The 27,265-nt window shown below is 55.6% G+C and overlaps 2 protein-coding genes across 2 annotated transcripts; one reads left to right on the forward strand and one right to left on the reverse strand.

The window, feature by feature from the left end:
* The first annotated feature begins 11,635 nt into the window (after nt 1-11,635).
* On the forward strand, nt 11,636-12,977 carry DLX2 (distal-less homeobox 2). The gene is made up of 3 exons (XM_050900351.1): nt 11,636-11,960; nt 12,198-12,385; nt 12,659-12,977. The coding sequence occupies exons 1-3, from the start codon at nt 11,636-11,638 to the stop codon at nt 12,968-12,970; spliced, it is 825 nt and encodes a 274-aa protein (XP_050756308.1). The 3' UTR covers nt 12,971-12,977.
* Nucleotides 12,978-21,664: 8,687 nt separating this feature from the next.
* DLX1 (distal-less homeobox 1) lies at nt 21,665-23,357 on the reverse strand. The gene is made up of 3 exons (XM_050900314.1): nt 23,045-23,357; nt 22,320-22,519; nt 21,665-21,919 (listed from the first exon to the last, which is right to left on the reverse strand). Exons 1-3 carry the CDS (start codon nt 23,355-23,357, stop codon nt 21,665-21,667), a joined length of 768 nt encoding a protein of 255 aa, XP_050756271.1.
* Between the last annotated feature and the right edge of the window lie 3,908 nt (nt 23,358-27,265).

The raw sequence follows: 27,265 nt of genomic DNA on the forward strand, positions 1-27,265 counted from the left end.
CAGTAAAGCAAGCTCTGGTTCAACTTAAGAGTGTTTATGCTTTACGTTTTATGTAACTAAAAGCAAATCTCTGGACTGCAAAACACATTGTTCCCCCACCCTGCTTGAGTGATGACAGTGCTCTCTCTTTCCCATTCCCCCTCCAGAGCCAGATAAGTTTCACACTCGATAGTACTCTCTTCCCACCTCCCCAGCTCCCCAACCACTGATATAACAACACAATTTGAGATTTACAGTGTCCTGGTTTCAGCTGGGACAGAGTTAACTCTCTTCCTAGTAGCTGGTACAGTGCTGTGTTTTGGATTTAGTGTGAGAATAATGTTGGTAACACACTGATGGTTTAGTTGTTGCTAAGTAGCGCTTATCTTAAGCCAAGGATTTCTCAGTTTCCCATGCTCTGCCAGCAAGCAGGTGTGCAAGAAGCTGGGAGGGAGCATAGCCGGGGCAGCTGACCTGAACTAGCCAAAGGGGTATTCCATACCGTGGAATGTCATGCCCAGTATATAAACAGGGGGGAGTTGGCCAGGAGGGGCGGATCGCAGCTCTGGCATCAGTCAGCAGGTGGGGAGCAATTGCATTGTGCATCACATGTATTTTCTTGAGTGTTATTTCTTTTTTTTTGTTGCATTCCTTTTCATTACAATTATTATATTAGTAGTAGTAGTAGTAGTTAGTAGTATATTTTATTTTACTTTAGTTATTAAACTGTTCTGATCTCAACCCATGAGTTTTACTTTTTTTTTTTCCTCCTCACCACCCCACTGGGAGGGGGAAGCGGCTGCGTGGTGCTTAGTTGCTGGCTGGGGTTAAACCACAACAGGTATGCTAGGTGAGTACCAACTGGCAGTCACAGGTAGTTACCAGTTAGAGGAATGCTTCCTGTCATACCTATTTTACCTTTCCAGAGTTTGCCAGGAAAGGTCTGCCTTCATCACTGGATGAATGAAAGGTGAAACACAGAATTTCCTTCTCAGCCAGTCTCCCTGCCAACACAGCTGTGCTGGTACAAACCCAGTGGAAATGAGCCTTCTCCTGGAAGAAAGCTTTTTTCCTGACAATACGGCTATGAAGACACCTTCCTATCTGTCTCTGCTCCTGGGTTTTGTCAAGACTGGACCAGCTAACATAAAGGCCAATAACCTGGACAGGCAATGTTCCCCACCCTGTTTTTCCTTCCCCAAGTCAAGCTGGCTGATGATATGGCACACATCTCTTCTGGACAGAGACAGCAACATCCAAATCCCCATTCCCACAGCAAGCTGGGAGCTGCTATACTCCAACCACAGTACTGCTGCATTCCTGTGCCACACAGACACACACACAGAGCTGAAAGAGCCATGCCAGCAATGCCATACTGTAGGTAGAGGGCCTGAGACCACATTTCTTATTGCTGCCTTCTCCTAACCATTTACAGGGCCAGATATACAGAATGAGATGTAGTAAGTGACCTGGACCCACCCAGGCAGGAACGCCATCTCCTGCCTCATTCCTGCTAGGGAATGAGGAAAGAAGAGAATTCATAAACTCTGGGCGGCTGGCGCTCTCACTGAAAAATTGCACTAATTATTCCCCATTCCAGAAGGGTATGCATATGCAGGAAGAAAAAAGGAAGGCAGCAGCCAAGGGGACATAGAAAGTATTATGAAGCAAGCATGCAACCCATATACTGTATAGTTTATGTCTGAAGGGCAATTATTCCTCCAATATGTGCTGCCTCACATTGTTCAAGAGCAATTGTTCACAGTTCTTCAATTAGAGCACAAAAATCCCCTGCTTGTAAGGTAGCCTTTTCCTTTGCCACAGTGCACTTATTACTGCAGTTACTCTTCCAGCACCAAGATCCATACAACAGAATTCTCGATTAGCAGCACTGCAGGCTCCTTACAAAACCTGACCAGCCTGAGTTCAACAGCCCAGTTGCCCATGCATCATCTTCCCAGCTCACAGGTAGCTTGCACACACTGTACTGCAAGTCCAGCCTTTCAGTTCCAGAAGCACTGTAAAAGTTTTATCTACTTAGTGATCAGCTTTCATCATTGGATCACTTCACATCAGTCAATGTAAGAGTTGAAAGACTAGGTCCGAGTCAAGATTTGCAGTCTCTGGATACATAAGAGTCCCATTGTTTTGAACAGTGCCAGCCCACTAACAACTCCATCAGAGTTTTGTCTTTCATGTAAAGCTACCTCTGATGTCAATGAGCCAACTGACTAAGCAGGCAGTGGTAGCAGTAGTATGAATCTGGTCCGCTGGGAATCTTGCATATACTGAAGTGGATGATAGCATATGCCTCCTTCATAAAAATCCTTTCACACTAGTCATGAAAATGATAGATATAAAAAAGCTAACTTATATTTCCACATAAAACACCCAGAAGGCATGGCTTGCTGGAAAAGAGAAAACATTTGTCTCCCCCCAAGCCCTTTCAATAATAAAAGCATATACAATCATATAGATTTGGGTAGCATGTCCTCATGGACAAGAATAGACTTAGTTTACATGTTAACTCAGTGCTGCACTCCAAGCTTACTTCTAGAGCAGTTCTTCTTAAGAAAGTAAGTTCACATTCACCAACTCCCAAGGAAACACCTCTAGGTGAAATGCCAGTCATCTGTTGCTTGCAGCATAATTACTGTAGTTATTTAGACAAGTCTGGTCTACAGAGCTATTTAAAATAGCATAGACAATCCAAGCCTGGAAGCTACCAGATAAACAAGACTGCGGAATGCTGCTGGAATTGCAGCTCTCAATTCAGTAAGAAAAGGCAAGTGTGCCACTGATACAAAAAAGTAATTCACAGCTCCTGCACTGCAGAAGGGACAATCAAAAGCAACAAGTTGCCCCGGGGAAGAAGAGTTTCCTCTTCAGGCTTTCCCAGAAGGCTGAATGGCCACATGCATGTAAAAAAAGTATGAATGTGGACACATGTCTGTCTGTACCCAGCATACAAAGCCTCACTGCATGGATTTCCAGGCACAACAGGCTACCCAAAATGTCATTGTTCCTCATCTCAAATACTATCTGACTTCAAAACCCAGGCCATGATTTTCGGAGGTGCTGAAAATCTGAAGCAACTGGATACAGTTGCTGTAGCTATAAAGAATTCCTAAGGAAAACATCACTACCATAGCCTACATGTAACAGCATGGTCTTGGACTTGGGAGTCTGTTTTCACATAAAGTCCCAGCCCTCACGTAGAGCTCCTTATGCTCTATACTTTTCCCTGCATATATCCTTGTACAGCATCAGCCACAGTCTGGGCCATCACATATGGTACATACAGAGTTTTAGGACACATATGTTATTCAGAAGCCAGGGTGTACGTTTTATCATCGTAGCTATTCTCTGCACCAGCTTCCTGCATGGATACATTTATTTTGCAGAATGCCTCCCTTCTGTTTAAATTAAACCACTTCCACAGTAGGTTACCCTAACAGCCCAAAAACATTACTTTTACTTTCACACCTTAGTTTATTCAATGCCAACAGCCTTGTTCAGACAAGCCCTTAGATAAGTATGCCCCTTTGCTTTCTTAGTCAACATGCAAACCAACTGTAGCAGACTTTTAAAAGTAGGCAGAAAATTACCTTTCTGAATAAATTCTCATTCTAATTTGAGTGACCAAATTGCATTCACATGGAATGAATAACCGTTACTTCAAAAAAATCAAGTCTTGTCCGTTCCCAATCTTTGGAAGTTCAAAGATAACTCAGGCCTAAAGCAAGGAAGCCAAGCAAAGCATTCCCCTTTTTCCCTTCTCCCTCCATCAGACCAGATGTTAATTGGTTGTCCTGTCAATTAATAAGCATTGGGAATATGAAAAGGAATGCTAAACCTCCAACATATAAAGTATCACACTTAAGAAATGTGTCAAGCATTGTATGACAGGATAAATGGCCTATCAGGATGCATCGGCATGGAACAGTGGGGACATCCTGTGGCCACTTAGATTCTTTACACTTGAATGTTCCCATCGCTATTTTTAATCCATTTGTTAACCCACTTTTGCAAATTAGATGCAAAGTCACTTAATAATGTAAGAGGGTCTGAAGGCAACAGAATTTGCTTAGCTAACTTCCCACCTACAACTTTATGTAATCCCTTCTCAGCAGTTGCTGTGCTCTACCTCAGTTTTCAATATTTTCTCTTCTTGTGAGTTATATAGTTTCCAGGTAAAAAAACAACAACAACAACAACAAAAAACAAAAAAAAACCCCACAAACAAACAAAAAAACATTTAAGAAGCTTGAGCTGGTCTAGGTGGCAACACTAACCCCTGACAGCCATGCATACAAGTCAAAAGTGACATTCTAATTTAATTTATTTAGATTTATAGCAGTCTTCATAAAAGGCATGTAATTCTCAGATCTAGGCATTATGCCAACAGGAAAAATACTATCAGATGAAATACATGTGTAAAGCACCTGCCAATATTGTAAGCTAAGCAACCACAAGAAAACGAAAGGCCAGTAACTCTTGTGAATCTGAACACAGTTCCTCTCATCCTCTTCCCTCCAAGGGAGGAACAATTTCAAGACAGATATGTGTGCAGACTATGAGGTTAAGTCCTCCTCACGGACAACTCACTGCCCAAAACTCCTTCTGTTTTCATACTTACATGATGGACTTCAGCTATACAGCTCAAGGAAAAGGTCCCCCAGCCAGTTCATGGGACAGCTGTGGCTTCACAAGTCAAGATCATCTCAACTCACTCACTTCTGATCATGTTGACTTCACCACTTTTAAAAACAAAAAGAAAATGAACTTCAAGGACAATTATTTTTTTATGGTTTGTATGTGCATATTTTCTCACTACAGGAAAAAAGAGTTTCTTTTAAATTTACATCTTCAAGCAATTCACCATCTCTACTTAAGCTGCCTACGAAGGCTGGGGATAGCCAGTGCCAAATCCCAGAGCATAGGTCCAAGTGTTCCCGTGAAGAGGCTCTGCAGTTTGCATGGCGCACAATTTGAGTCCATTTAGTGTGGCATTCCAGATGGAAATGCAGCCATCTAGGACTTGCCTCAAGTGTGTTGCAGCTGTATAATCCACTTAGGAGGTCTGTTCTTGAGCATATCTTCTTTAAAGCAAAACAAACATCCCATCCTTCCAAGCAAGACATTCATGTTTTCCAACAGGAACAAACCTTGTTATTTGCCAGTCAGAGGAGGTGTCAGCTCAAGCAACATGCTGCAGGAGAAACTGCACTCCACGCCGCAGGCAGTTCACTGGCACTACAAATCAAAACTCATCCAAGCACACCGAGGCAATATAGCATTTCTCAGCTCCAAATACCATTGCCCACTAAATTGAACCCTTAAAAAAATCACACTTAAGCTAAAACCAAAGCAGTCTAGGTTATTCTCCGTGTTGAACAGTTTGCTTAAACTGCAGTTAGACTGCACAGGTAAAGGTTGTACAGATGTTACAATCAAGGCAAAAAAATCTGTTCTCCACTACCTGTGCAAAACGAGAGTTCATAATGACACAAATGATCAACTCAGCCTAAATCTGCTCCCACAAAATACGCCTCTCAGCTTTTCTCACACTTGTCATCTACAGCAATATTAGAAATTATCTAATGATTCATCTTGAAAGTATTTTTCATGCATACACTTACTGAAGATTTTTTCCATCTAAATACTCACACACAAAACACTTTCAACAAATATTTACCTGTGGGCTGAACCTGAGTTTGCTCAAATCCACTACAAAGTGGGCTCAGAACCACCTGCTCCAGAGTGTACATGTACCTGCAGCCATGGTTGCCCAGCCTGTGGCTGGTTAACATTCCCATATAACACTATTAAAAAGATTACTTTCTAGCTGTTCTGCCAATCCCCTTCTATAGAAAAAAAAGCATATAGCTTTTGTCAGTGCTGTTACTTATGATACAGCTGGTAAACAAAAAAAAATTTGGAAACACAAGAGGTGGTCAGAACAGCCTGAAGGGCCCTACTTAAGCACTGGGTGGGATTTCACTGCCATAAAGGAGGCAAGAGGGACTGCTTGGGCATGCTCTGCTTTATTCCCAAAACCCACGTGCCACACATGGAGGATTGCTGCTCTACTGCCTTCACATTCTGCACGCAGACCTTCCTTCCCCCCCGCATCTGTAGCAATAATTAGACCCAAGAATGTGCTGATATTAGACACTCACCCCAATGCATCAGGCTGTGCACTTCCTCAATATAGTACAAGGAAACAAATGGGAAACACTTGTGCTAAATAACATCGGAATAATCCACTATTAAAAGTCACAGATTGTGCTCCAGTCTGCAAAGGTTTCTACTGAAGAAAGGTGCTGAGCTGCCAGTGAATCTTCACTGAGAAAGATAATCTGAGGCCAAGACAGCTTAATAAACAACTCTGAAAGGATTTCACAGAGCCCATGTCTCCTAGCATGCTTGTATATGCTATTTACAACAAAGGGCTAAGAACAGAAACCTCAGGGAGCCACGCAAGGGGGTATATTCTTCCCAGAAGAGTTTTGTGATTTTTGGAATGAAGTAATCTGATGCACAGATGGATGAGACAATAAACAGTTTTTAGAGAGGAAAATGGTAACACTGGATTCTGAAACTAAGCACAGTAGGCAGCAAGCTTCTGGATGGGTGTTGAAAAAGCCTCATACAATTTCCTAAAAGCTGATATGCTTAATCCCTTGGAAAAGGAGGATTTAACTGTTACCATTACTCCAGAGTGTAATATCAGATCTCATAGGTACAATGCAAGCATAAACCCTCCTCATGGCTTCATGTGGCACATGATTTAAATGACCCTTCTATTATGAAGACAAATGCTCAGGACTATACCATGCATTGTATCACCACAAATCCACTGGAAAGCACTTCCCATAGCCATGAAAAGAAACCCATACTTGTTAACGTGCCACTGCAGTAGAGAATACTGTCCAATTACTTTTTTGCAACATTATCAGAAATAACAGGCCCATTTCCCAAGATTCACCACATTCCCACTGAAATAAGCGTGTCATGGTTTAATCCCAGCCGGCAACTAAGCACCACACAGCCGCTCACCCACTCCCCCCCTCGGTGGGATGGGGGAGAGAATCGGAAGAGTAAAAGTGAGAAAACTCGTGGGTTGAGATAAAGACAGTTTAATAGGTAAAGCAAAAGCCGCACGCACAAGCAAAGCAAAACAAGGAATTCATTCACTACTCCCCATTGGCAGGCAGGTGTTCAGCCATCTCCAAGAAAGCAGGGCTCCATCACAAGTAACAGTTACTTGGGAAGACAAAATGCCATCACTCCGAATGTCCCCCCCTTCCTCCTTCTTCCCCCAGCTTTATATGCTGAGCATGACGTCATATGGTATGGAATATCCCTTTGGTCAGTTGGGGTCAGCTGTCCTGGCTGTGTCCCCTCCCAGCTTCTTGTGCACCCCCAGCCCACTCGCTGGTGGTGTGGTGTGAGAAGCAGAAAAGGCCTTGACTCTGTGTAAGCACTGCTCAGCAATAACAAAAACATCTCTGTATTATCAACACTGTTTCCAGCACAAATTCAAAACATAGCCCATAATAGCTACTACGAAGAAAATTAACTCTACCCCAGCCAAAACCAGCACAAAGTGAAATGGTTCAGGCAGATGTGGATCATAATGGATAAAATAATATTAACAACTACAGCAGATTAAAAATTAATCTCTTTCTTAATGCTGAGTGTGGTTCTCTTCAAGTCAAACTTAAGAGAAAACATTGTGGAACAACTTGCTCTGTTGATCCCTAGGTTAAATCTATATCATATATAAAGACTGAGGATGCCAGCCTTTAAGTGCTTTCCCATTTTTCTCAGATGAAGTCAGTTTTAGGAAGAAAATCATAGAAATCATAGTTAATAAAAAATAAATCAAAACATACCAGGCGGGAGTTACTGTAGCCATTTCTATGAGTCATATACAACTGGCCTGTTTAAAAAAAAAAAATAATAATACAAACCGATAGGCTGGAGACATGATGATTTTGAAGACTGATGGTCCTTTCTTGTGTTTGTACACACTGTGTTTAGTATACTTGATAAAAAAATATGTCCACAGTCCTAGCAGCATGAGGATGCTTCTAAAACAAAAAAGTCAACAACAACAAAGCCAGCTCAATTGTTTTGCAGCCTCTGGCAATAAGTGCTGTACATTTACATAAACCTCACGACCAAAACTTTTGAACACTGAACTGCTGTGCAATGAGAAGGCAAGCATCTTTCGCTCATGTGCAATTGAATGACTAACATCCATAAGATATGTATTTTGCATCACCCAAACATTCCTTCTCACAGGACATCAATAACAAAACACGATCTATTACACCAAAACCAAGCAAGACTGCCAAGTAGTGATAGCAGGTACACATAACACTCCTTCTCTCCTCTTGAATTTTACCTCATGCCCCAGTCTCCCTGGGTCCTTTCTAATTACCCATCTGGACAACATTGACAATTCCCAAAGCAGAGACAAAAAAAGTAGAATTAAAATTATTAACTCGACATGAGAACACAAAAACACATAAACACGGGCCAGCCTAATGCCATTCTTTTTTTAAACTCCTCGCTAATACCAGGACTGATTCAGAGGAGTGTGTTTTAAAACATTCACAGTAGTTGAGTTCTCTCTTACCTACCACAACCCTTCCTCCTTCCTTCCTGCTGCCTGATGTCTTCTCTCCCTGCATCATAACCTGTTCACCTTCACGTCCTGAAGAGTCATGCCCTTATTTATACAAGTTGGTGTTTAAAACAAGCACCTTACTCACGAGCAAAGTTCAAGTAAGTGAGAAACAATAAAATCGGATCTACAAGATGAGCCATGTGAATATAGACATAAGTAACTCTCCAGTGGTCATTCCAGCAGAGTCTGTGCCTCCATAAAGGCAAAACAAATTGCAGGAACAAAACCATAAGACTCTAGAGCCGCTACCATGTGACAAATCACTGAAATTTGTGAGCCCTGCGCTAACTTACAAGGAACAACTTGCATAAGAAAGACTATTTGTATAAGCTGAAGTAAGCCAAACCATGCCCTTTAATTTTTGTGTAACTCACCATGGACATGCATGGGGCTATATAGCACTAAAATATTTAATTTAATTAAAAAAAAAAAAGCTTTGCCACATAGCAAGACAAATTTCCAAGAAAGTTCTTTGCATTATTAAGTCCAGAATGAGATAATATAAGGTGACGTGTCCTTTCTCCTTTGTATTTTTTTTTTTTAACTATCTCGCATGCTTCAAAATGTGACTAATGAAGAGCAGCTGATTGCCTTGATCTCTCCTGACAGTCACTAAATGCTGTCTGCCTCTCTCCTCTCTCCTGGCAGTCAGCGGCTGTTTCAGGCTGCTGGCCCCCATCCAGCAATGGACAGAAACAGTCGTACAAAGATGTAACTTGGGACAGCAGTAAGCTCAGACTGCGGATTTTATAACCAGCTTTCTTTTGCATTAAATACTATGTTTGAGAGAGACAGCAGTACGCGAGCCCACTGGTATAGGCGCCGTGCCCTCCCCGGAACTGCCGCTGCTCTTTCCCGGCCCGTCCCCGGGACCCCGTGGGCTCCGCTCGCCCCGGCAGGGCCGGGCGCCGGGTACCGGCGGTGTCACCTCGGGTTCTCGACACGTCGCTTCTTTCGGAGGCTGTACCCCGGGCTCAACGCCGGCCCGGCCGAGCACCCCGCCTCCCGCGGCCCCGCTCCTGGGGTTACCTGCCACCGCCGGCGTCGCGGGGCCCCGGCCCGGCCCTGCTCACCTTAGCCCGGCGCCCGCCGCAGCGCTGCCGCCCCGCCGGGCACAGACGGACAGGCTCCAGCCGCGCCCCGCTTCAAAGCGACCGCAGCGGGGCCGCGGCCGGGGCGAGGCCGCCCTGCGGCGGGGGCGGGACGCCCGGCGGAGCCGCCCGGCACCGGCACCGGCACCGACACCTGCGCCGTGAGGGAACGGCCCCCCCGCGCCGGGCAGGGGCGAGCGGGAGGAGAGGTCCTGAGGGGGCACGCGCTGGGGCTCGTGAGAAGGGGCGAGCGCGGGGCTCGCGGGGGCACGAGATCGGCACGCGCGGGGCTCGTGGAGGCGCGCTGGGGCCGCCGGGCCCCCCGGCCCTTGCAAATAACGCCACGGCGGCCGGTCTCTCTCTCTTTTCTTTTTTTTTCCCCCCTTTTTACCCCCTTCTTGTCCCATTTGCAGCCACCCTCGCACCAGGGCCGCCTCCCTCCCTGCCCTCTCTGCGGGGGCCCACGCTGAATACCCGTGGGATTCCCGCCCTCGCCCCGCGCAGGAACGCGGCCACGCCGCGCATCGCGGCCCCGGGCGGCGCGGGGACCGTCCGCGTTTTAACATCCCCCTGCGAAAGAAACGCATTTCCTGACAAGCGGCTCCGCTCCGCGGCGGGACAGGCGAGCGAGAAAAAAAATATATAAAAAATAAAAATCCGTTCTGAAACCATTTCCCTGCGCCTCTGAGACACCATTCCGGCTGGCGACGGCAGCCGCCCGCCCGGCCCGGCTGCTCACGGCCGTCACGCCGGTTGCTGCTGCCCCGTGGCGCTGCCCCCGGCAAAGGGCGGCCGAGGGCAGCGCCACCGCGCCCGCCCGGCACCCGTCCCCGACGGCCGGCGCCCTCCTCGGTGCAGCCGCAAGCCGGCAGGGACGGGGCACGGAGACGGGCGGGCGCTCGGGGGGTGTCCGGCACCGCCGGTCCCGCGGTCGTGCCGGGGCCGCAACAACGCGCCGTTACCGGCTGCCGCGTGGAGGTACGTCCCGTGGGTGCCGTCAGCAACTGCTGTGTAAAATACACGTGCGTGTGTACCAGATGGAGTGTCGCCCCTCCGCGTGTAACGTTGCGGAGGTCTCGCTGAAAAGCGCTCCCACCCTCCCACGGAGGGCGGGGGCAGCGCTCCCCCCACGTGGCCGATCCCCCGGGGCCAGGACACCCGGGAGGGACCCCCGACCGCGCCCCCCCCAGCTCCGCCCGCCGCTTGCCGTCCTACCGGCGCCCGCCGCCAGCCGCGCCCGCGCGGGGATGCCGCTCACGGCGGGACGGACGCCGCGGGCCTTTCCCTGGGGTCGCCGGCCGGGCGGGGCCACACACCGGGCACAGCGCGGCAGAAGCTACCGGGCCGAGCCGCAGCCCCGAGCGTTCGCCGGCGAGGGTCGGACCGCCCGATCGGACCACGCCGGCAGCGGCGGCAGAGAGGGGCGGCGGCATGAGCCGTACGACGGGGCCGGGAAAGGTCCCGGTCCCGGTCCGGGTCCCGGTATCGGTATCGGTATCGGTATCGGTATCGGCGCCGGGGCGGTTCGTGGCGCCGCGCAGGGCGCGACCCTGCGACCGCTCGTGCCCGCGCCCCGCGAACCCGCGGGGATACGGCGCGGCCGGGCGCCCCATTGGCTGTTGCTAGGTGACGTGCGCCGCGCCACGTGACCGGTGTTAAATGCCGTCCCGGCGGCGCGCGGCGCCGCAGAGCCCGTCCCGCTGGCGGCGGCGGGAGCGCGGCTGCCCGCGCCGGCCCGGCCCCGCGGGCGCGGAGCGCAGCGCAGCGCGGCGAGCATGGTGGCGCGGCCCTGACCGCCTCTCCCCGGTGGGGACGGCCGCAGGGCGGCGGCGGCGGCTCGTGCCCCGGCGGGCGGGGGCGCGGGATGACCGGGGTGCTGGAGAGCCTGGTGCCGGACATGCACGCCAGCCAGATCTCCGCCGGCAGCTACCACCAGCACGGCGGCCTGCACAAACCGCAGGAGTCCCCCACGCTGCCCGTCTCCACGGCCACCGACAGCAGCTACTACACCAACCAGCAGCACGGGGCGGCGGGCGGGCCGCCCTACGGCCCGGTGGGCTCCTACCCCTACGCGGGCGGCGGCACCGCCCCCTACTCCGCCAAGGCCGGATACGACCTGGGCTACGCGGGCGCCTACGGCTCCTACGGGCCCTACGGCAGCAGGGCCTCTCCGGCCAACAACGACTCCGGTACGTCCGAGCCCCGGGGGGGGGGGGAGGGGCGGCGGCTCGGGGGAGCCGGCGGGAGCGGGGCGGCCCCTCCAGGCCCGGCGAGGAGACGGTCGGGGCTCGGGACCCGGGGTGGGCTGGGAGGGCGCTCGTCCCCGGCGGGCCGCCCCGACGGGGCGGGCGGTGATGCCGCGCTGCGGGCAGGGCCCGGGGCGGCGGGGACGCCTCTCCTCACCGGGGCCGCCGTTTCTGCCGCAGCAGAGAAGGAAGACTGCGAGCCGGAGATCAGGATCGTGAACGGGAAGCCGAAGAAAGTGCGGAAGCCCCGGACCATCTACTCCAGCTTCCAGCTGGCGGCTCTGCAGCGGCGCTTCCAGAAAACCCAGTACCTCGCCCTGCCCGAGAGAGCGGAGCTGGCGGCCTCCCTCGGCCTCACCCAAACACAGGTAGGGCTCTCCCGCCGCGGGGCCCCGGGCACGTCCCGCCCCGCCGGGGCCGCTCGCCCTCCGTGGGGTCGGGTGCGGGCGTGGGAGGGGAGCAGGCCCGCGGCGCCTCGACGGCCCCGGGGTGGGAGTGCGGGGGAAGCGGCCGCGCCGCCGAGGCAGCGCCGGGTCCGCTCGGGGCTGCGAAAGCTGCTCGTCCCTGCCCCGCCGCGGGCGGCCCGGGCGCCGGGGCGGCCCTGCAGAGGCTGCGGCCGCCTGACGCCCGTCTCCCCCCAGGTGAAGATCTGGTTTCAGAACCGCCGCTCCAAGTTCAAGAAGATGTGGAAGAGCGGCGAGATCCCGGCAGAGCCGCCCCCCCGCCGCAGCGCCTCGCCGCCCTCCGCCTCGCCCCCCGCCTGGGACTTCGCTCCGCACCCGCGTACGGCGGGCGGCGCCGGCACCGCCAGCCCCAGCCCCGCCGCCGCCTTCCTCGGTAGCTACTCGTGGTACCCGCCGGCGCCCGGCGGCCCGGCGCACCTGCCTGCGGCCGGCCCCCTCCCGCAGCCGGCGCAGCCCCCGCACCACCACGGCGGCGGCGGCATCTTCTAGGCGCCGCAGAGACTTGAGCCCGCGGGGCCGCGCCCGGCAGCCGCGGGGCACCGAGGTGCAGCACTGGTGTTTTGGTGAAGCCTGGCTCCGGCCGTCCCGGCGGAGAGGAACCGCTCCGCGCCCCGTCCCGTCCCGTCCCGTCCTGTCCCGTCCCGTCCCGTTGCGCCGCCGGCGGCGGACCCCGTGTGCGCTCGGCCCCGCGGGGTCCGCCCTCCCGCCGCCAAAATAACCACGCTGCGGAGCAAGCACCCACTTCCCCTCCCTCTGTCCCTCTTCCTCCTCCCCGGCTTTTCCATCAAACCACCGGTGCAGAACTTTGGTTAACTTTATTTTTTATTTTTTTAAAGTTGATAGGTGCCTTTGCGGATGACCTCAATTTGATGTTGGGGATTAAAAAAATAAAATGTTAAAAAAAAGATAAATAATTTTTATATGTAGATTTAAAACAAGAGCCTCCCGTGTTTAAGTTATCCTTTTTAGCCGTGAACGAAACCGTCCGGCGAGGGGGGCCGGTCGCAGGCGGCGGTGCCGGCGCGGCTCTGCCCCCCCCGGCGGGGGGGCTCCCGCGCCGTGCCTTCGAGCGGGTTTCGTGCCCCGACGGGGCCTCCCCGGGGCGGGCGCCGAGCCGCGGCGAGCCCTCCCCTCCGCCCCCCCTCCGCCCCGCCGGCAACCCAGCCACTCGTCCTGCCCCTGCGCCGTTTGGTGTCTATTATAGAGTCGTGAAAAAACCAAAAAAGGGTATTTTTGGTTATTTATTATGGAAAACTTAAACACTCTTTAATGTTTCTTTTACAATAAGCAGAGATTATTTAAATAAATTATTGTTTCCATGGTGTCCGCGCCGTTTCTTTGGGGATGGGGGAGGTTAGGGGTGTCGATGCGGTCCCCGGCGCTCGCTGCGGGGGGAGAGCTGCGTCCTCTCCCCTCCCTCCCTCCCCATTGCAACTGTTGCCGCAAGCCGGCAACCTCCCCGCTTCTTCCCACCCTCTCCTTTCCCGGCTACAATAAACTCTCGCCCCTGCCAGTCTTCTCGGCGAGGCCATGAATCACTCAGCACTGCCTGCAGCAGCCCGGAGCCGCCCCCCCCCCCCCCCCCCCCCCCCCGCCTGCTGGCGCCAGCGACATTTCGCCCGGGACTGGCTCCTGCCGTCTCCCAGCCTCCCAGACGGGCCAGAGGACTTTGGGGCAGGGCCGTGTTGGGGGACCGGAGTACATCTGCATCTGGTCCCCAGGCGCAGCCCTGCCCCGCAGAAATTTCGCCTCCCCCGCCGTCGGCGGCACCCAGGTCGGTAGCCTGCGTGGGAGCTTTGCTTGGGCCGGAGCTGGTGGTTGCCCCGAGCCCCTCTGTGGCCCTTCCAGGGCTGGAGGCACCGGCTGGACCTCTCCAGGATGTGCCCCTGGAGGGCTGGACCCCTCAGGATGTACCCCTCTGGGATGTCGCCCTCCAGGCTTCACCCCTCATAGCTGAACCCTTCTGGGATGTACGCCGCGAGGGCTGGATCCCTCCAGGCTGAATTTCCTTTCAGGCCGCACCCCCTGCAAGTTGCACCTCTCTGGGATGTATCCCTCGAGGGCTGGACCCCTCCAGGATGTAGCCCTCTGGGAGGCTCCGTAACGCTCCCTGCAACCCTCCGAGCTGAACCCCCTTCTAGGCTGCACCCCTCCGGGCTGCCCCCCTCGGGACGTACCCCTCCCGGCTGTGCCCCTCCAAGCTGTAGCCCTGGGCAGTGTACCTGTCCGGGCTGCATCCCCAGAGGTCCTGGCGGCTGGAAGAAATAAAGGGAGGTGAGGGGGGGGGTGCCTGCCCCTCGTCGCCCCGAGGGCCCCGCCAGCCTGGGAGGGTGCGGGGGGAGAGGGACCTGCGCGGAGGATCCCGCTGCAGACAAGATGATGAAGAGGTCCAGGCCAGCTCGCCCGGGGCAGGGAATGTGGAGCCCGGGCGGGACTCTCCCGACAGGCCTTGGCATGAGGAGCCCGGGCGGGGCCGGGGAAGGCGCGGGGGGGTCCGCCTCACAGGGGACACGCCGGAGTAGGGGGGCCGGGAGGGCGGATTGCTCCTGAGAGCTTGGGGAAAGCTTAGGGACGAGTCGGGGGGTGCAGAGGGGCGAAGGAGATGTGAGGAAAAGAGAAGGGGGGGGGGGTTGGAGGACGAGAGAGACGACTGCAAAGGAGTCGAGAGGAGGGAGCGGGAGAGACAAAGGGGGAAGCGGCAGCTGCCCGCCGGCCCCGGCGGCGCGGATGGGGAGGAGAGCCCCGAGCCGCCCCGGGAAGCAGCGGGGCCGTCCTGTCCCGCACCTCTCCCCCGCGTCATTCCCCCCGCCGGCCGCGGGGAGACCCGGCGGCGGCGGCCTCGGCCGCCCGCTCGGGCCGGGGGGAAGGAGTTTCCCCGCTGGCTGGCGGCGAAGCGCTCGGGCGGCGGGCACGGAGCGGGGGGGGGGGGGGGGGAGGCAGCGGGGCCGCCTCCAGAGACAGGGGCACGCGTGGCGGGGGCACGCTTGGCGAGCAGCACCGCGGAGCCCGCCGCCCCCGCGGTCTGGCACGGGCTGTGCTCCCGGCAGCGCGCGGTGCCTCCGCGGGCTCCAGCGGGGGGGCTGGGGGTGGTAGGGGGACTGGGACAGCCCTCTGCCAGGTGACCAGTTTTGCTAAACCGCTCGTCCGGGATGCAAGAGGAAACCGTGGGCGCGGGACATGGCCGGGATGGGCACAGCCCCCCCCCCCCCGCCCCGTCGTTTTTACAGGCGCTTCTCTCTGTTAAATAAAGCTCCCACCAAACACCTGCCCCCCAGTCCCCTCCCCGCTGTCCCTTCTCGCCCAGCGACTCCAGCCCGGTGCAGCGGTGCAGTGCGGAGCGTGGCTCGGTCCCGTGGGATCGGGCAGGATGCCGACAGCGGCGTGGGGTCTCCGGGGCGGGGCCCTGCCCAACCGGGGGACGCTTGTCAGCGGCCCGGGAGCAGAGCACCCCGCCCCGGGACGAGGGAGACCGGGGGCCGCCCCGGTTGCCTTCCGCGCTTTCCTTCTCCTATTTAGTTATTTATTATTTTATTATTTATATGTTAGTATTTATTTGCTGCCTGCTAGCAGCAGCTCTCCCTGGGCTGCCCGCACCTGGTGTGTGCGTGGGGGTGTTCGTGCTTCACCCTGCAGCATCCCCGCAGCTCCCGTAAGCCCTTCTAGGCTCCGCATTTCGCCCGCTGCTCGCACGGGCTTGGGATGCGGCTCACACCGTGCTGGGGACGGCGAAGGCGAACGGATGCATAGGCGCGCTGCACCCCCGCGCGCACCGTAGATGCATACGGATAGATACGTGCATGTTTGTAATCGGTTTTCTCGTGCTCTTTTCCAGTCCGATAGGACGGGGCAGGCACCTCTGTGAACCATGTGCCCCCGCACAAGGCGGCAGCTACGCGGGACTCGGCCGCCCGGGGCCGGGAAGAGCCGCGGGGAGAAGGGCAGCCGACGGGCCGGAGCTGCCCCTGCCCCCCAGCACTCCGGGAAGCGGGGGGGGGGACACGGGGGACGGGCCGATTCCGCCTCACGTCCCAGCGCCGACGGCCCCCCTGTCGGCCCCGGCCCCGGGCGGGGGCGGCTGAGCGGGGCCGGTCCCGGGGGGGCGGCCGGGGTAAGTGACGGCTCCGCGGCCAGCCCGGTCCGGGGGGGGCCTGCCCGGCAGCCGCCCGGGCGAGGGGCACCCTCTGCCTCCCCGGCGCACCGGCGGGGCCGGCCGGGCTTGTGCCGTGGGTAGGCAATTTACTCATTTGCCCCGGTGAAAAGAAAAAGCACGAGAAATTCAATTAAAGCGGCTCTGGCAAAAGGAGTTATTTGAGGCATGAATGTCTCCCCTAAAGCTGCAGCAATCATGTGGCATTAGACACTTCCGGAATCCTATAGCCAACTTGAAAAATCCCAGACCCCTTTTTTCCCTAATTTTTGCTCTGATCTGTAATTTTATCCACATTTGCACTAGTTTGAGCATTCTGGCTCTCCCATCTGAAAGCCTGCAATTACTATATAATTCTTCGCAATTTCACATGTCCTAATATGGACTGTAATTTTTGCGCAAGACAATTTCCTGCTATTTCAAGCATCAACATTGTCAAAGTTGTATGTACATAATAAATGGGAATATCAATGCATAGTTTTTAGCATAACATCTTGACTCCTCGATAATTATATCCGTTCGGAGCCTACGCAGAATTAGCCTGAATTGCATGGTAACTGCTGCTGCTTTAAAATTTTTAAAAATTACTCATAATTTTCCCAAAGATTACCAAGATCTCGAGTGCACAATGTCATCAGCGTAATGAAGAGTAAACATTTATGCTAATAATCTGCAATTTTTTTCATCAGCTATAAAGACAGAGGCTATATAGCAGAAAATTTCAGTCATATTCTGCAAGAGCAGAGCTGCAAAAAGGCTGCTGCGCTCAGAGGCATGTGCATCTCTGGGGGATCTCAATCCACATTTGCACTCTCAGGATATTATTATTGTGCTCGGGTTCTTCCCCCCCCCCCTTCCTTTCTCCCTCCCCGATCCTCTCCCTGTCTCTCACGCTCTCTCGCTCCTGTAACTTTCGTAGCAAAAAGCCGCGTTCGGTCCTTTGGTTTGTTGTAAAGCAAAGACTTGGGTCCAGAGCCTCAGGGACTGAGGCGGAAGGTAAAGGTGGCGACACAGGCTCCTTTCTCGCGGGGGTAGGTGAGTGCACGGGGCGCGACGCGGACGGATGCCCCGCGCGGGCCGCGGTGGGGGGGGGGGCGGTGGGGGGGGTGGGGGGGGGCCGGGTAGCACCGGCAGCGGCTCCGCCGGCCCAATCTCCCCGCAAAACTTCCCGCCGGCGGCGCCAGGGCGAGGGAAGGGAGCGGGGCGGCGGGCCGGGCGGCGGGGATACCGCGCACAGCCGAGCCGCGCCGGGGCATCCCGCGGGCCGAGCCGCGGAGCGCTGCGCGGGGCAGAGCGGCGCCGGGGCGGAGCGGGGGCACTCGCCGCCCGGGGGTTCCGCGGGGGCCGGGGGCTGCCGGCGCCGGGGCGCGCTCATTTTCGGTGGTGGTTTCGCGGTGTGCGTTTGTCGGTTCCTTGCAAAAGGGAGCGTTACTGCCCGGTTCCCAGCCGGGAGTGGGGAGGCGGGAGGGGAGGGCGCCGGCGCGTGGGGGGGGGGACATGGCACTTTTTTACCGACGTGAGAGCGGCGGCGGTGGCGGGGAGAGCGGAGCGGGCGGCGGCGGGGATGTCTTATCCCCCTCTGTCAAACGAAGGGAGCAAATTCCGAATGCAAACGGGCTTGGGCTCTGATATTTGATTTTTTTCTAGTTTCAGGGGCCGCTCTGTGCTCTGCAATTAGATTGACACATGTACAACATCCCCAGCCATTCAAGGGGGTTCGCAGGGACACTCCAAAGGGATATTTTTTTTTTCCTTTTTCTTTTTGGGTGGAAGATATTAAAGAGGTATCTGTTGTTTGGCAATTTTGCTAAGTCTGTCTTCATTACTTCAACATTGTGCATTTGCTAATTTGGAAGCCCCTTCCTATTGACAGCTCTGCTCCATACACCTGCAAGCAATTTGCAGAGCTCCAATATAGGAGAATTGCAGAGATGGCAGCTCGCACCTATTTTATTTTTTTTTTCTTCGCTTTTCTCAATGCACAGCAAATTTGGCTTTCAGTGCGTTATCTCTTTTGTTAATGCAAAAAGATTCCCTGGGCGAAAAAATTGCTCATAATTACCAGAGAGATGGGGAAACTGCATTAGAATAAATAAACCTGAAATTACTGTAATTATGTTGTGTTTGATGGGCTCGGCTTGTAATCAAGAAGAGAATACAGTGAAATGATGCTGACCCTCTTGGGTTTGCAGCTGTACGCGCACTTTGGGGTCTTTTTTTGCAGAAAAGAGTCATTTTGATCATCATTAAGCTGTGTGTAACCTATTTCAGAAGTGTTTGAAAATGAGGGGCACTTTTTTTTTTCCCCAACAAGGAAAAAATATATCCCAAAATTACATTTTGCCATTTACAGGCTCATCCATAAGGTTGTGTTTGCGGGGTGACAATTGTTAAAGGTATAATATTCAAAATCAGGACTTAATCATTGTAATGAGGTATTGTTTCAATATAAGCACCTTTGGATTATTCATAGTTTAATTAATATCCTCATTATGAAAATCTTCGAATCAGATATTTGATGAACTACTTGTCAGCAACAAGGCAGAATTAATTAGGCCTGTATTGAGATTAACATTTTCAAATGTACAATTACAGTAGACTCTAACTCGAGACCGCCTCGCCGAGAGAAAACTACTAATTTCTCTATTTGAACTGTTAGCAAGACGTTATTGAATTAGGAGAAGCTAATATATCTTTAAAGCGCTCCGAGCTGCTTGACCACCCCGTTCCTGTCCGGTCAAAGGCGTTTGGTCTCTGGCTGCAGCCGCCGCGGGAGCTGCGCGGGTCCTGGGCGCTGCGGGGCCGCGGAGCCGCTCCGCTCGGGGCTTCGCGCTGCTCGGGACCGGGCTCGGTCCGTGCCGCCGCGGGAATTACAGAGCTGGGAAATATTTTCCGGGCCGGATCCAGCACCCCCGCGGGCCGCCGCGCCGCGGGTGCGCGCCCGGGCGGATGCTGCGCGGCCGCGCATCGGCTGCGCGCCGGCCCCACGCACTGGGGAATGGGTGCGTATCTCGGGGCGGGTGAGCATTGCCCCTGCGGGGCTGCACACTCTCTCCCCCGCGGAACCTGCGCGCAGAGCCGCGCACGGGCAGCCGGCCGAGCCCAGCCGCTCCCGGCTCCCCTCCGCTCTGCAGCGCTTTACCCCCAATAGTGGCTGCGGGCTGTGCCCGGCGCCGGGCCGCCCCGGGGAGCGGGCACGGCTGAACCCGGCTCTGGGATAGCCACGGCGGCACCGGGACGGCTCCGCCGCCGAAGGGATGCGCGGCCCAGGCAGCCGGCCCGGCTGTCGGGGCGGGGGCCGAGGCTGTCCCGGCCCGCCCGCATCCCCCTCCGGACCCAGGAGCTGTTCCCGGGTCTCCCCCGGCCCCGATCCGCCCCTCCGCGGGGGGTCCCGCGGCCCATCGCGACGTCCGCCGCCTGGCTGGGCCCGGCCGGGCGCACCGGGGGACGGGCTGCCCGGCCCGGGGCGCGCCGCCCCCCTTCCCCCGCCTTGTCTCCCGGTTATGGCCACCGCCGTCCCGCCGCGGAGCGCGGAGCCTGGCCCGGGCCCCGCTCCCGGCCGCGCTACGACACAGGGAACACGCGTGTCTCTTTTTCCAAACCATAATTTTACTGTCTCAAAGAAACTTTATAACTTATGTACAAAGATTTGTGTGTTTTTTTCCTTTCCTTCCCCAGATACAAAGCAATAAGTTAACATTCTCAATATAAAACTAAACTTTGACATATAGAACACTAAACACAGCCGAGCTCAGTTTATCACATCTTCCGAGTTTCACAAGTAAAATGTCAAGATCTCAGTACACAAAGCATCATGTTTTACAGCCACACGAAACAGAACAGAAATAATAATAATAATTATAATAATAATAATTTAAAAAAGGCTAAATTTGTGCAACATGTTTACAGAACAATAATAATAATAATAAAGAATAAAATATGTACAGCGAGTAGCTCCTGCACGTCGGTTTGTGCAGCCGACTTCGGGCCGGCTTTCCGCGGGGAAGCCTCGCCGGGGCTGCGCGGAGCTGCGCGGGTGCGGCCGCCCGCCCGCCCGCCCGCCCGGCGGGTCCCCCCCCCGCCGCCGCCGCCGCCCTCGGGGCTCTCGTTCCGTCCTCCGCGCCTTGCTTCACCTCAGCAAAGCGCTCGGCAGCTGCTGCGATTCCACTTCAGAGTACCAAACAATGTGCATTTATTTCCTTTGTTAAATACGCGAGAAATGCAAATCATTCGGACCAAACCTCTCCACACCAGCGAAGTATAAAAGTTATTGTAAAAGTTAAAAATCGCATCCTTCTCTTGTGGTGATTTACTGGGGGGGGGGGGTGGCCGGGGCCGGGGAACCGTGTGTGGTTTTGTTTAAAGTAAACTGTGCGTCCGAGCAGTGCACTCAGCAAGCCGGATTGTCCGTTCGTTTCTAGCACTCTCGTAGTGGTAATTTAAATCAATAAATAAAAACCCTGTCTTCCCCTTTTAACAACAACAAAAAATATACAGATGGATAGTGAAAGGTACAGAAAATGTCGAGGGAAAGAAGCTCTGGAAATTGTACAGCTTCCTTCCCCCTTGCAATTGAAGAGACCGTCAGATCGGGGTAGTAAATAAATGACCTACATTTCAACAGACACAGACAGACAGACAGGACAGAGGAGAGGGCTTCCCCCCCCGACAAACATCTTTTTCTGATTGTCCCACAAAGCCGCGGCCGGCGCTCGCTCTGCTCCCAGGCTGTTGTGCGGTGCTCGGGGCCGCTCCGTCAGCTGTCAGCGGTGGGAACCGGCCCGCATCACATCTGTGCTCTCCTGCACCGAGCTACAGTGCAGCGTCCTAATGGCTGGATGGGCAAGAGACCTCCTGTTTGTTTGTTTGCTTGGGTTTCTTTTGTGTTTTTTCCTCTCTCTCTCTTTCCCCCTCTTTTTTTTTTTTCTTTTTTCCCCTTTCCTTTTATTTTACTTCTTTTTTTTTTTTTTTTCCGTAATAATTTTAATTCTTTTCGGGACCGATAGTGCTTGCGGTAGGGGAAAACGGGTTTATAATCACATCAGCTGCGGCTGCTGCATAGCTTCTTGGTGGGCCGAAGGATACCACGACGTGTAGCTGGGGATGTAGGTGCCCGGGGTCCCCGACGAGGCCTTACCGGAGGCGGAGGTGGTATTCCACACCGGGGGCACCGGGGGCGAGCTGCCCGAGAGAGCCCTGCCGTTGGTCAAGGCGCTGCTCTCCAGGGCGGCCCCTCCTTGCTTCATCAGCTTCTTGAATTTGGAGCGCTTGTTCTGAAACCAAATCTTCACCTGCAAACGGGAACGGGGCAGGGCTCAGCATCCCACGGTATGGTTCAGCATTCCCACCCCACCCCCCCGCCCCGGGGTCCGACGGATCCCCGCACCCGGCGGCCCCCCAGCTTCTCTCCCTTATCCCCCCCGTGGCCGCTGTGCCCGTTGCCATTTTGTGATGCCAAACCACTCGGTGAGAGCCCCCCCCGCCCGCCCCGCCGCGGAGGCGCAGCCGGTGCCGCGGAGGCCCCCCGGGGGCCTCCGCGGCACCGGCTGCGCCTCCGCGGTGGGGCGGGAGTCGCCCCGGGCCCCGTCGCCTGCGGCTGTGACCCGTCTGCATCACGCGTGGCGTCTCCCACGCCAGCGGTGAGGACAGGGAGAGGACACGGGAGAGGGGCCGGCTCAGTCGGAGCTGTACCTGGGTCTGGGTGAGTCCCAGAGATGCTGCGAGCTCGGCTCTTTCGGGAAGAGCCAGGTACTGAGTTTGCTGGAACCTCCGGTTCAAAGCCTGCAGCTGCAAACTGGAATAAATAGTCCTGGGTTTGCGGATTTTTTTCCCTTTCCCATTAAAGCGAACTTCCCCTCCTTCTACCACAGTGCTTTTCTCCGATTCGGCCCCTACAAACAACAAACGATGCAGAATAAACAATAATAATAGGAGCAATAGTAATAATAGCAGTAACAGCAATAGCAGCAGCAATAGTAACAATAACAGCAGCAACATCAACAATAACAATAATGAGAAGGAAGAAAAGTGAAGCTCGAGTAACGCTAACAAAGGCTCCAGGCGATTATGGCAGCTCAGGCTTCTTCCCAGAGAAAGTTTGCTATTTTTACAGGCTGCAGTTTAGGTTTAATTACCCTTAATTGCATACATTGTTTATAGCGCTACGCAATAAATAATTACGAAGACTAATACGTGCACATCTGGGTTGATTTCTTTTCCAGGCAGGCATTGTGTGCTCTGTGTACTGCTCCCCTGTGATCCTCAGCCTCTCCTGACTAATATTTTGTAATTTAATTTAATTTCCCCCCCCGATAGATTTTTTTTTTGATACAAGCACCCTCCCTCCCTCTTTGCTTTCCCTCCCCCCCCTTCCCCCCCCCCCCCCCCCCCCCCCCCCCAAAGCCGAGTGCACCTACCTGTCTCCTCTAACCGGGTCTGAGTCAGGCTGGAGCTGTTGGGGTAGGACTGCACTGAACTGATGTAGGGGTTGGTCGAGTGGCTGCTGACCGAGTTCACATAGGGGTAGCCCAGCGGTCGGGAGAAGGACGAAGCTGTGCTGTACGAGCTGTCAGGCTGAGAGTGGCCCGCGGAGTGTAAACAGTGCATGGAATAGTGTCCGTGGGACATGGGAGAAGGAGACATTTGCTGGCTGGGCGGCCCAAACTCCATAAAGACAGCCTTCCCTGAGACGGGGCTATTTAGACTCTCTGGCATGGTAGTCATGGTCATTTCTTGTCGCTTGGTCTGTGTGTGTGTTCTCTCTTCAGCTTGCCTTTTTGGGGTCTGTTGTGTTTCTCAGGACAGGAAAGAACCCAATTTAAGCGGAACAGGGTTTTTCACTTTCCATTCATAAGAAAATGGAGTTTGTCTCTTTGAAAAGTCTAAGCATGATGCTGTAGATCTACACAAACTCGCCTAAAAGCTTTGACTCAGCCAAGTCTATGAATATTCATGAGCTGGCGGAGCTGATTGGTCCGCCGTCTTGCATAATCGCTTTGGATTGGTCCAAGGCGCTCGGGGCTCGCCCGGACCCCGGTGAGCGCGGAGAGCCGGACTGGCAGCGCCGCGCGTCCCCGAGCGCCGGCCGCACGCCCCGACGGCACCGGCGGCACCGCTCCGCGGCCTCCGCCCGGCTCCGCCGGCTCCCCGGCACCGCTCCCCGGCCGGCCCCGGGCGAGGAGCCGCCTGGGCCCCCCGCTCCCATCGCGGGCCGCACGCTCCCGCCGCCGGTGACGGAGGGCGCCGAGCCGGAGCTCGGCAGGAGGCAGCGCGCCTCCCTCCGCCCTTCTCCTCCGCCCCTCGCCGCGCAGGCGGCGCGGAGGGGACGGCAGCCGCGCTCCGCCGGCCCCGGCGGGCTGCGGGGGTGCTGGCCCGCCGCGCGGGCCCCGCTCCCCGCCCCGCTCCGGCGGCCGGCGGCGGGACCCGCAGATAAATAAAGCGGGCGGCCCCGCCTGCTCGGCCGCGCACGCTCCGCGGGCGCGCAGGGGCTCTCCGCTTCGGCCCGCGGGTGCCAGCGCCGCCCGGTTATTGACGTTATTGTTCTTAGAGGCGAAAAAAATTCCAACGAAACAAAAATCGCCCTGAACCGGCCAAATGGCGCATTTGAGTTTAAAATGAAAACTTCCGAGTGCGTGAGTGGTAAATGAGGTGGGACTTGGGAGATCCTCCCCAGAAAGCCCACGATGAATCCCAAATTACTTTGTTAGATAATTAGAAAGTGTTGATAATTATTTCTTTCATAATTCAGCGGTGTGACTGTAACAGGAAAATGATCTTGTGAAAGTTCACACGTGCAGATGTATTAGTTACTGATTCATTTGATTAAATGCTAGTCTCAAGTGCTCTGATCCACAGCTGAAGGCGGCCCCATTAGCATAACACTGATGTTTAATTTTCATACGCATAATTAGCCATATATTTAACACTAATAGCAACATGCAGCCTTCCAGCATTAAACAGCCTGGGATTTGATCTGGCCTGGGCTGAACTTTCCCGGTTACACCTAGGCTGTCTAGGGTGCGCAGTTATCACGGCACCACGTCTATGTAATCAAGCACATTTTGGCAAAGGGAGAACACCAATAAAAGTGAACATTCAAAACAAATCGCGGCCCTGATGTCGTTAGAGGTATTAGCGCCGACCTGTCTTCCCCCGCCGCCGCCGGCGGGCACTGCCGGCAGCGGGGCTGGGGCACCCCCGGCAGCGCCCGCACCGTGTTCAGGCTCCTTCGGGCAGCGACGGTCCTTGAAGCAACCGGCTCATGACTGTGCAAAGCTGACAAGACCAAGCCCCTCTGCTCCCGGTCTTTTTTTTTTGTTCCTTTCATTAGTGGCTCTGTCGGTTTTAATTGCCCATTTCCTAACGCCTCTTTTACTTCCTCTCCCCCCCTCCCCCCTTTTTTTTTTTTTTTTTGTTTTGCTCGCGATGCACAAAGTTCATTTTCACAAAATCGCCGCGGCTTGGCGCGGGAAGGGGCAGTAGCGGTGTGTCCCCGCACGGACTCCTCCGGCAGCCGGCTCTGCCTCCCTGGCGATGTAAGTGACCACCCGAGGCGTGTCTGCGGGCTTGTCCGAGGAGGGGACGGGGCGCCCCGGCAGCTCCGGCACCTTCGCCGGCCTCAAGCCCGGCGGCTGCGGGGGGGGGAGGCTGCTCCGTGCTCGCCCGGTCTGTCGCCACCTCCCCCGGTCGGCCGGGCGCAGGCAGTCCCGGGGAGAACCACAGTCCCAGTGGCCCCGCCAAAACCCCGCGGACCGGACGGCGCGGCTCGGCTCACACCCGTTCTCCGGAGCAGGGCCGCCGACGCCTCTCCGTGCAACGCCGGCCCCGGGCAGCGCGGCTTCGGCGGGCGCGGAGGGGCCGCGGCCGCGGGACGCCTCGACCCCGCGGGGGCGATCGCCCCGTCGGGGCTCTCATCGCGCTTGCCCGGCAAGACCTCCTGCGTGAAGGGCTCGTGCGAGGCGCTGGCTGTCCCCGCACAGCCGAGGCATCTTAGTCTCGTTCATAATTAGGATTACAGACGTGCGCCATCAACGCCGGCGCCTGGCCGCCACCGCTCCGCAGCAGCCGGTAAAACCCGCAGTCCCATCAGTTCCCGGCGGGGACCTCAGAGCAAACAGCGACTACCAGGAGCTGCCAGCAGCCCTCTTACGCCGGGCTGCGGGGGGGTTCCCTGCTCCCGGCTGCCCCGTTCCCGCCTCACCACAAGCCGCGGTAAGCGCGGGACGGGAGGCGGAGGCGGCACGGCGGAGGGGCAGGGGACGGGGAGAAGCTTAGCACCTGCGGTGCCATCCAGGGGCTCCCGGCGCGGCCAGAACCCCCGGGAAGCGCCCCTGGTGTCCCCCCGGGACGCGCGGGACCCCCAGCTGCCCCCAGCGCCTCTCGGAGGGGGCAGCGCGGCCGGGCGGCGGGGTGCTAGTAAACAAAGTATCTCCCGCCCCGGGCAGTGCTGGGTGCCCCTCGCCTCCCGCGGCCGCAGCCCGCTGTTTAACCTCTGTGTATTTGTAAACTTCTTGGCCGTATCGTTTGTTTTTACAGGCTTTAAGGCCTTCCAAGCTCCTCTCGAGGACGGAGCTGAGCGGCTGCCCCGCGGCGTTAGCCGTGTTCTGGGGGGGGGGCTGCTTTTTGAAAAGATGCTGTTAGAAACTATTAGAGCTGACAGCTCGCTGTACTCGAGTGAAAACGAACAGCAGAGTAAAGCTGTAAGAAAGCAGTTTACTTCTGCCCTGAACCACTGAGGGAGCCGGTGCTGAGCAGCCCCGGTTCGCCTGCACGCGCAACCGGCCAGCCCTCGGCACAGGACCGCATCTGCCTACAATTAAGGGCAAGTTATTTGTACCAAAACCGCAGCGCTGCTGCCGCGGGTCTGGGGCACTTCTGGATGTCACTTGCTGATCTCCAAGGCTACCCCCCATTTCACAGCACCGGGTCCTGCTCCGGTAGCCTCTTAAGTACCAGGGCCAGACCCGTCCGGCCCGACGGGGCGGTCAGCAACCGGCTAATTGCAAATCAAACCCTCCCCCCCGGCAGGCCCGGGCCAGGACCGCAGCGAGCGCGGGCCCGAGCGGGACCCGCAGCTCATGAGGACCATGAGCTCCAAACTCCGGGCAGGAGTCGGGGCTCATCCTCCAGACCGCAAACTCCTCCATTTTTGTTAAACGCTTAAACTGCGGAGTGCCTCTCCCTTAACTAACGTGGGCACCGCAGAGCAGTGATTACCCCAAACCGGCTAATTTTTCAAGCAGGGCAATTATTGATCTCCAGAGAAGCGCGCTTCGCATCTCATTTTTAATCACTTTTTGTGCTGTGCAAAGAGAAATTAGCCGAGGCAGGAAGGGGGGGACTGCTGCTGGGAAGGCTGCAGGGGAAGAGGCTGCTGCCTCTGCCTGCCACCCTCGAGAAACTTTTTTCCATCCTAGCAGAAGTTACAGCCTGGGAAACAGCACTGTGCTAATCGCAGTGAAGACAAATGGACTCCATAGCTCAGCTATAAAGGGAAAATACTATGTTCCTCTGTCCTCTCAGCTGCACAGAGACTGTGTCATCTGATACATGTTTGTCCCACACAGGATTTGGAAGAGAGGGGACCCGCTCTCTGCCCCTCACCCCAAATAACCCAAACCCTTTGCACTTGCAGGCTG

The sequence above is a fragment of the Gymnogyps californianus genome, chromosome 7, assembly GCF_018139145.2.
Source record: "Gymnogyps californianus isolate 813 chromosome 7, ASM1813914v2, whole genome shotgun sequence".
Lineage (NCBI taxonomy): Eukaryota > Metazoa > Chordata > Aves > Accipitriformes > Cathartidae > Gymnogyps > Gymnogyps californianus.

Coding starts and splice junctions, on each gene's coding strand:
- DLX1 (XM_050900314.1), bottom strand. CDS start 23,357: ATGACCATGACTACCATGCCAGAGAGTCTAAATAGCCCCGTCTCAGGG. Junction 22,520..23,044: donor GACCCGGTTAGAGGAGACAG/GTAGGTGCACTC, acceptor TGTTGTTTGTAG/GGGCCGAATCGGAGAAAAGC. Junction 21,920..22,319: donor TGGGACTCACCCAGACCCAG/GTACAGCTCCGA, acceptor TCCCGTTTGCAG/GTGAAGATTTGGTTTCAGAA.
- DLX2 (XM_050900351.1), top strand. CDS start 11,636: ATGACCGGGGTGCTGGAGAGCCTGGTGCCGGACATGCACGCCAGCCAG. Junction 11,961..12,197: donor TCCGGCCAACAACGACTCCG/GTACGTCCGAGC, acceptor TTTCTGCCGCAG/CAGAGAAGGAAGACTGCGAG. Junction 12,386..12,658: donor TCGGCCTCACCCAAACACAG/GTAGGGCTCTCC, acceptor GTCTCCCCCCAG/GTGAAGATCTGGTTTCAGAA.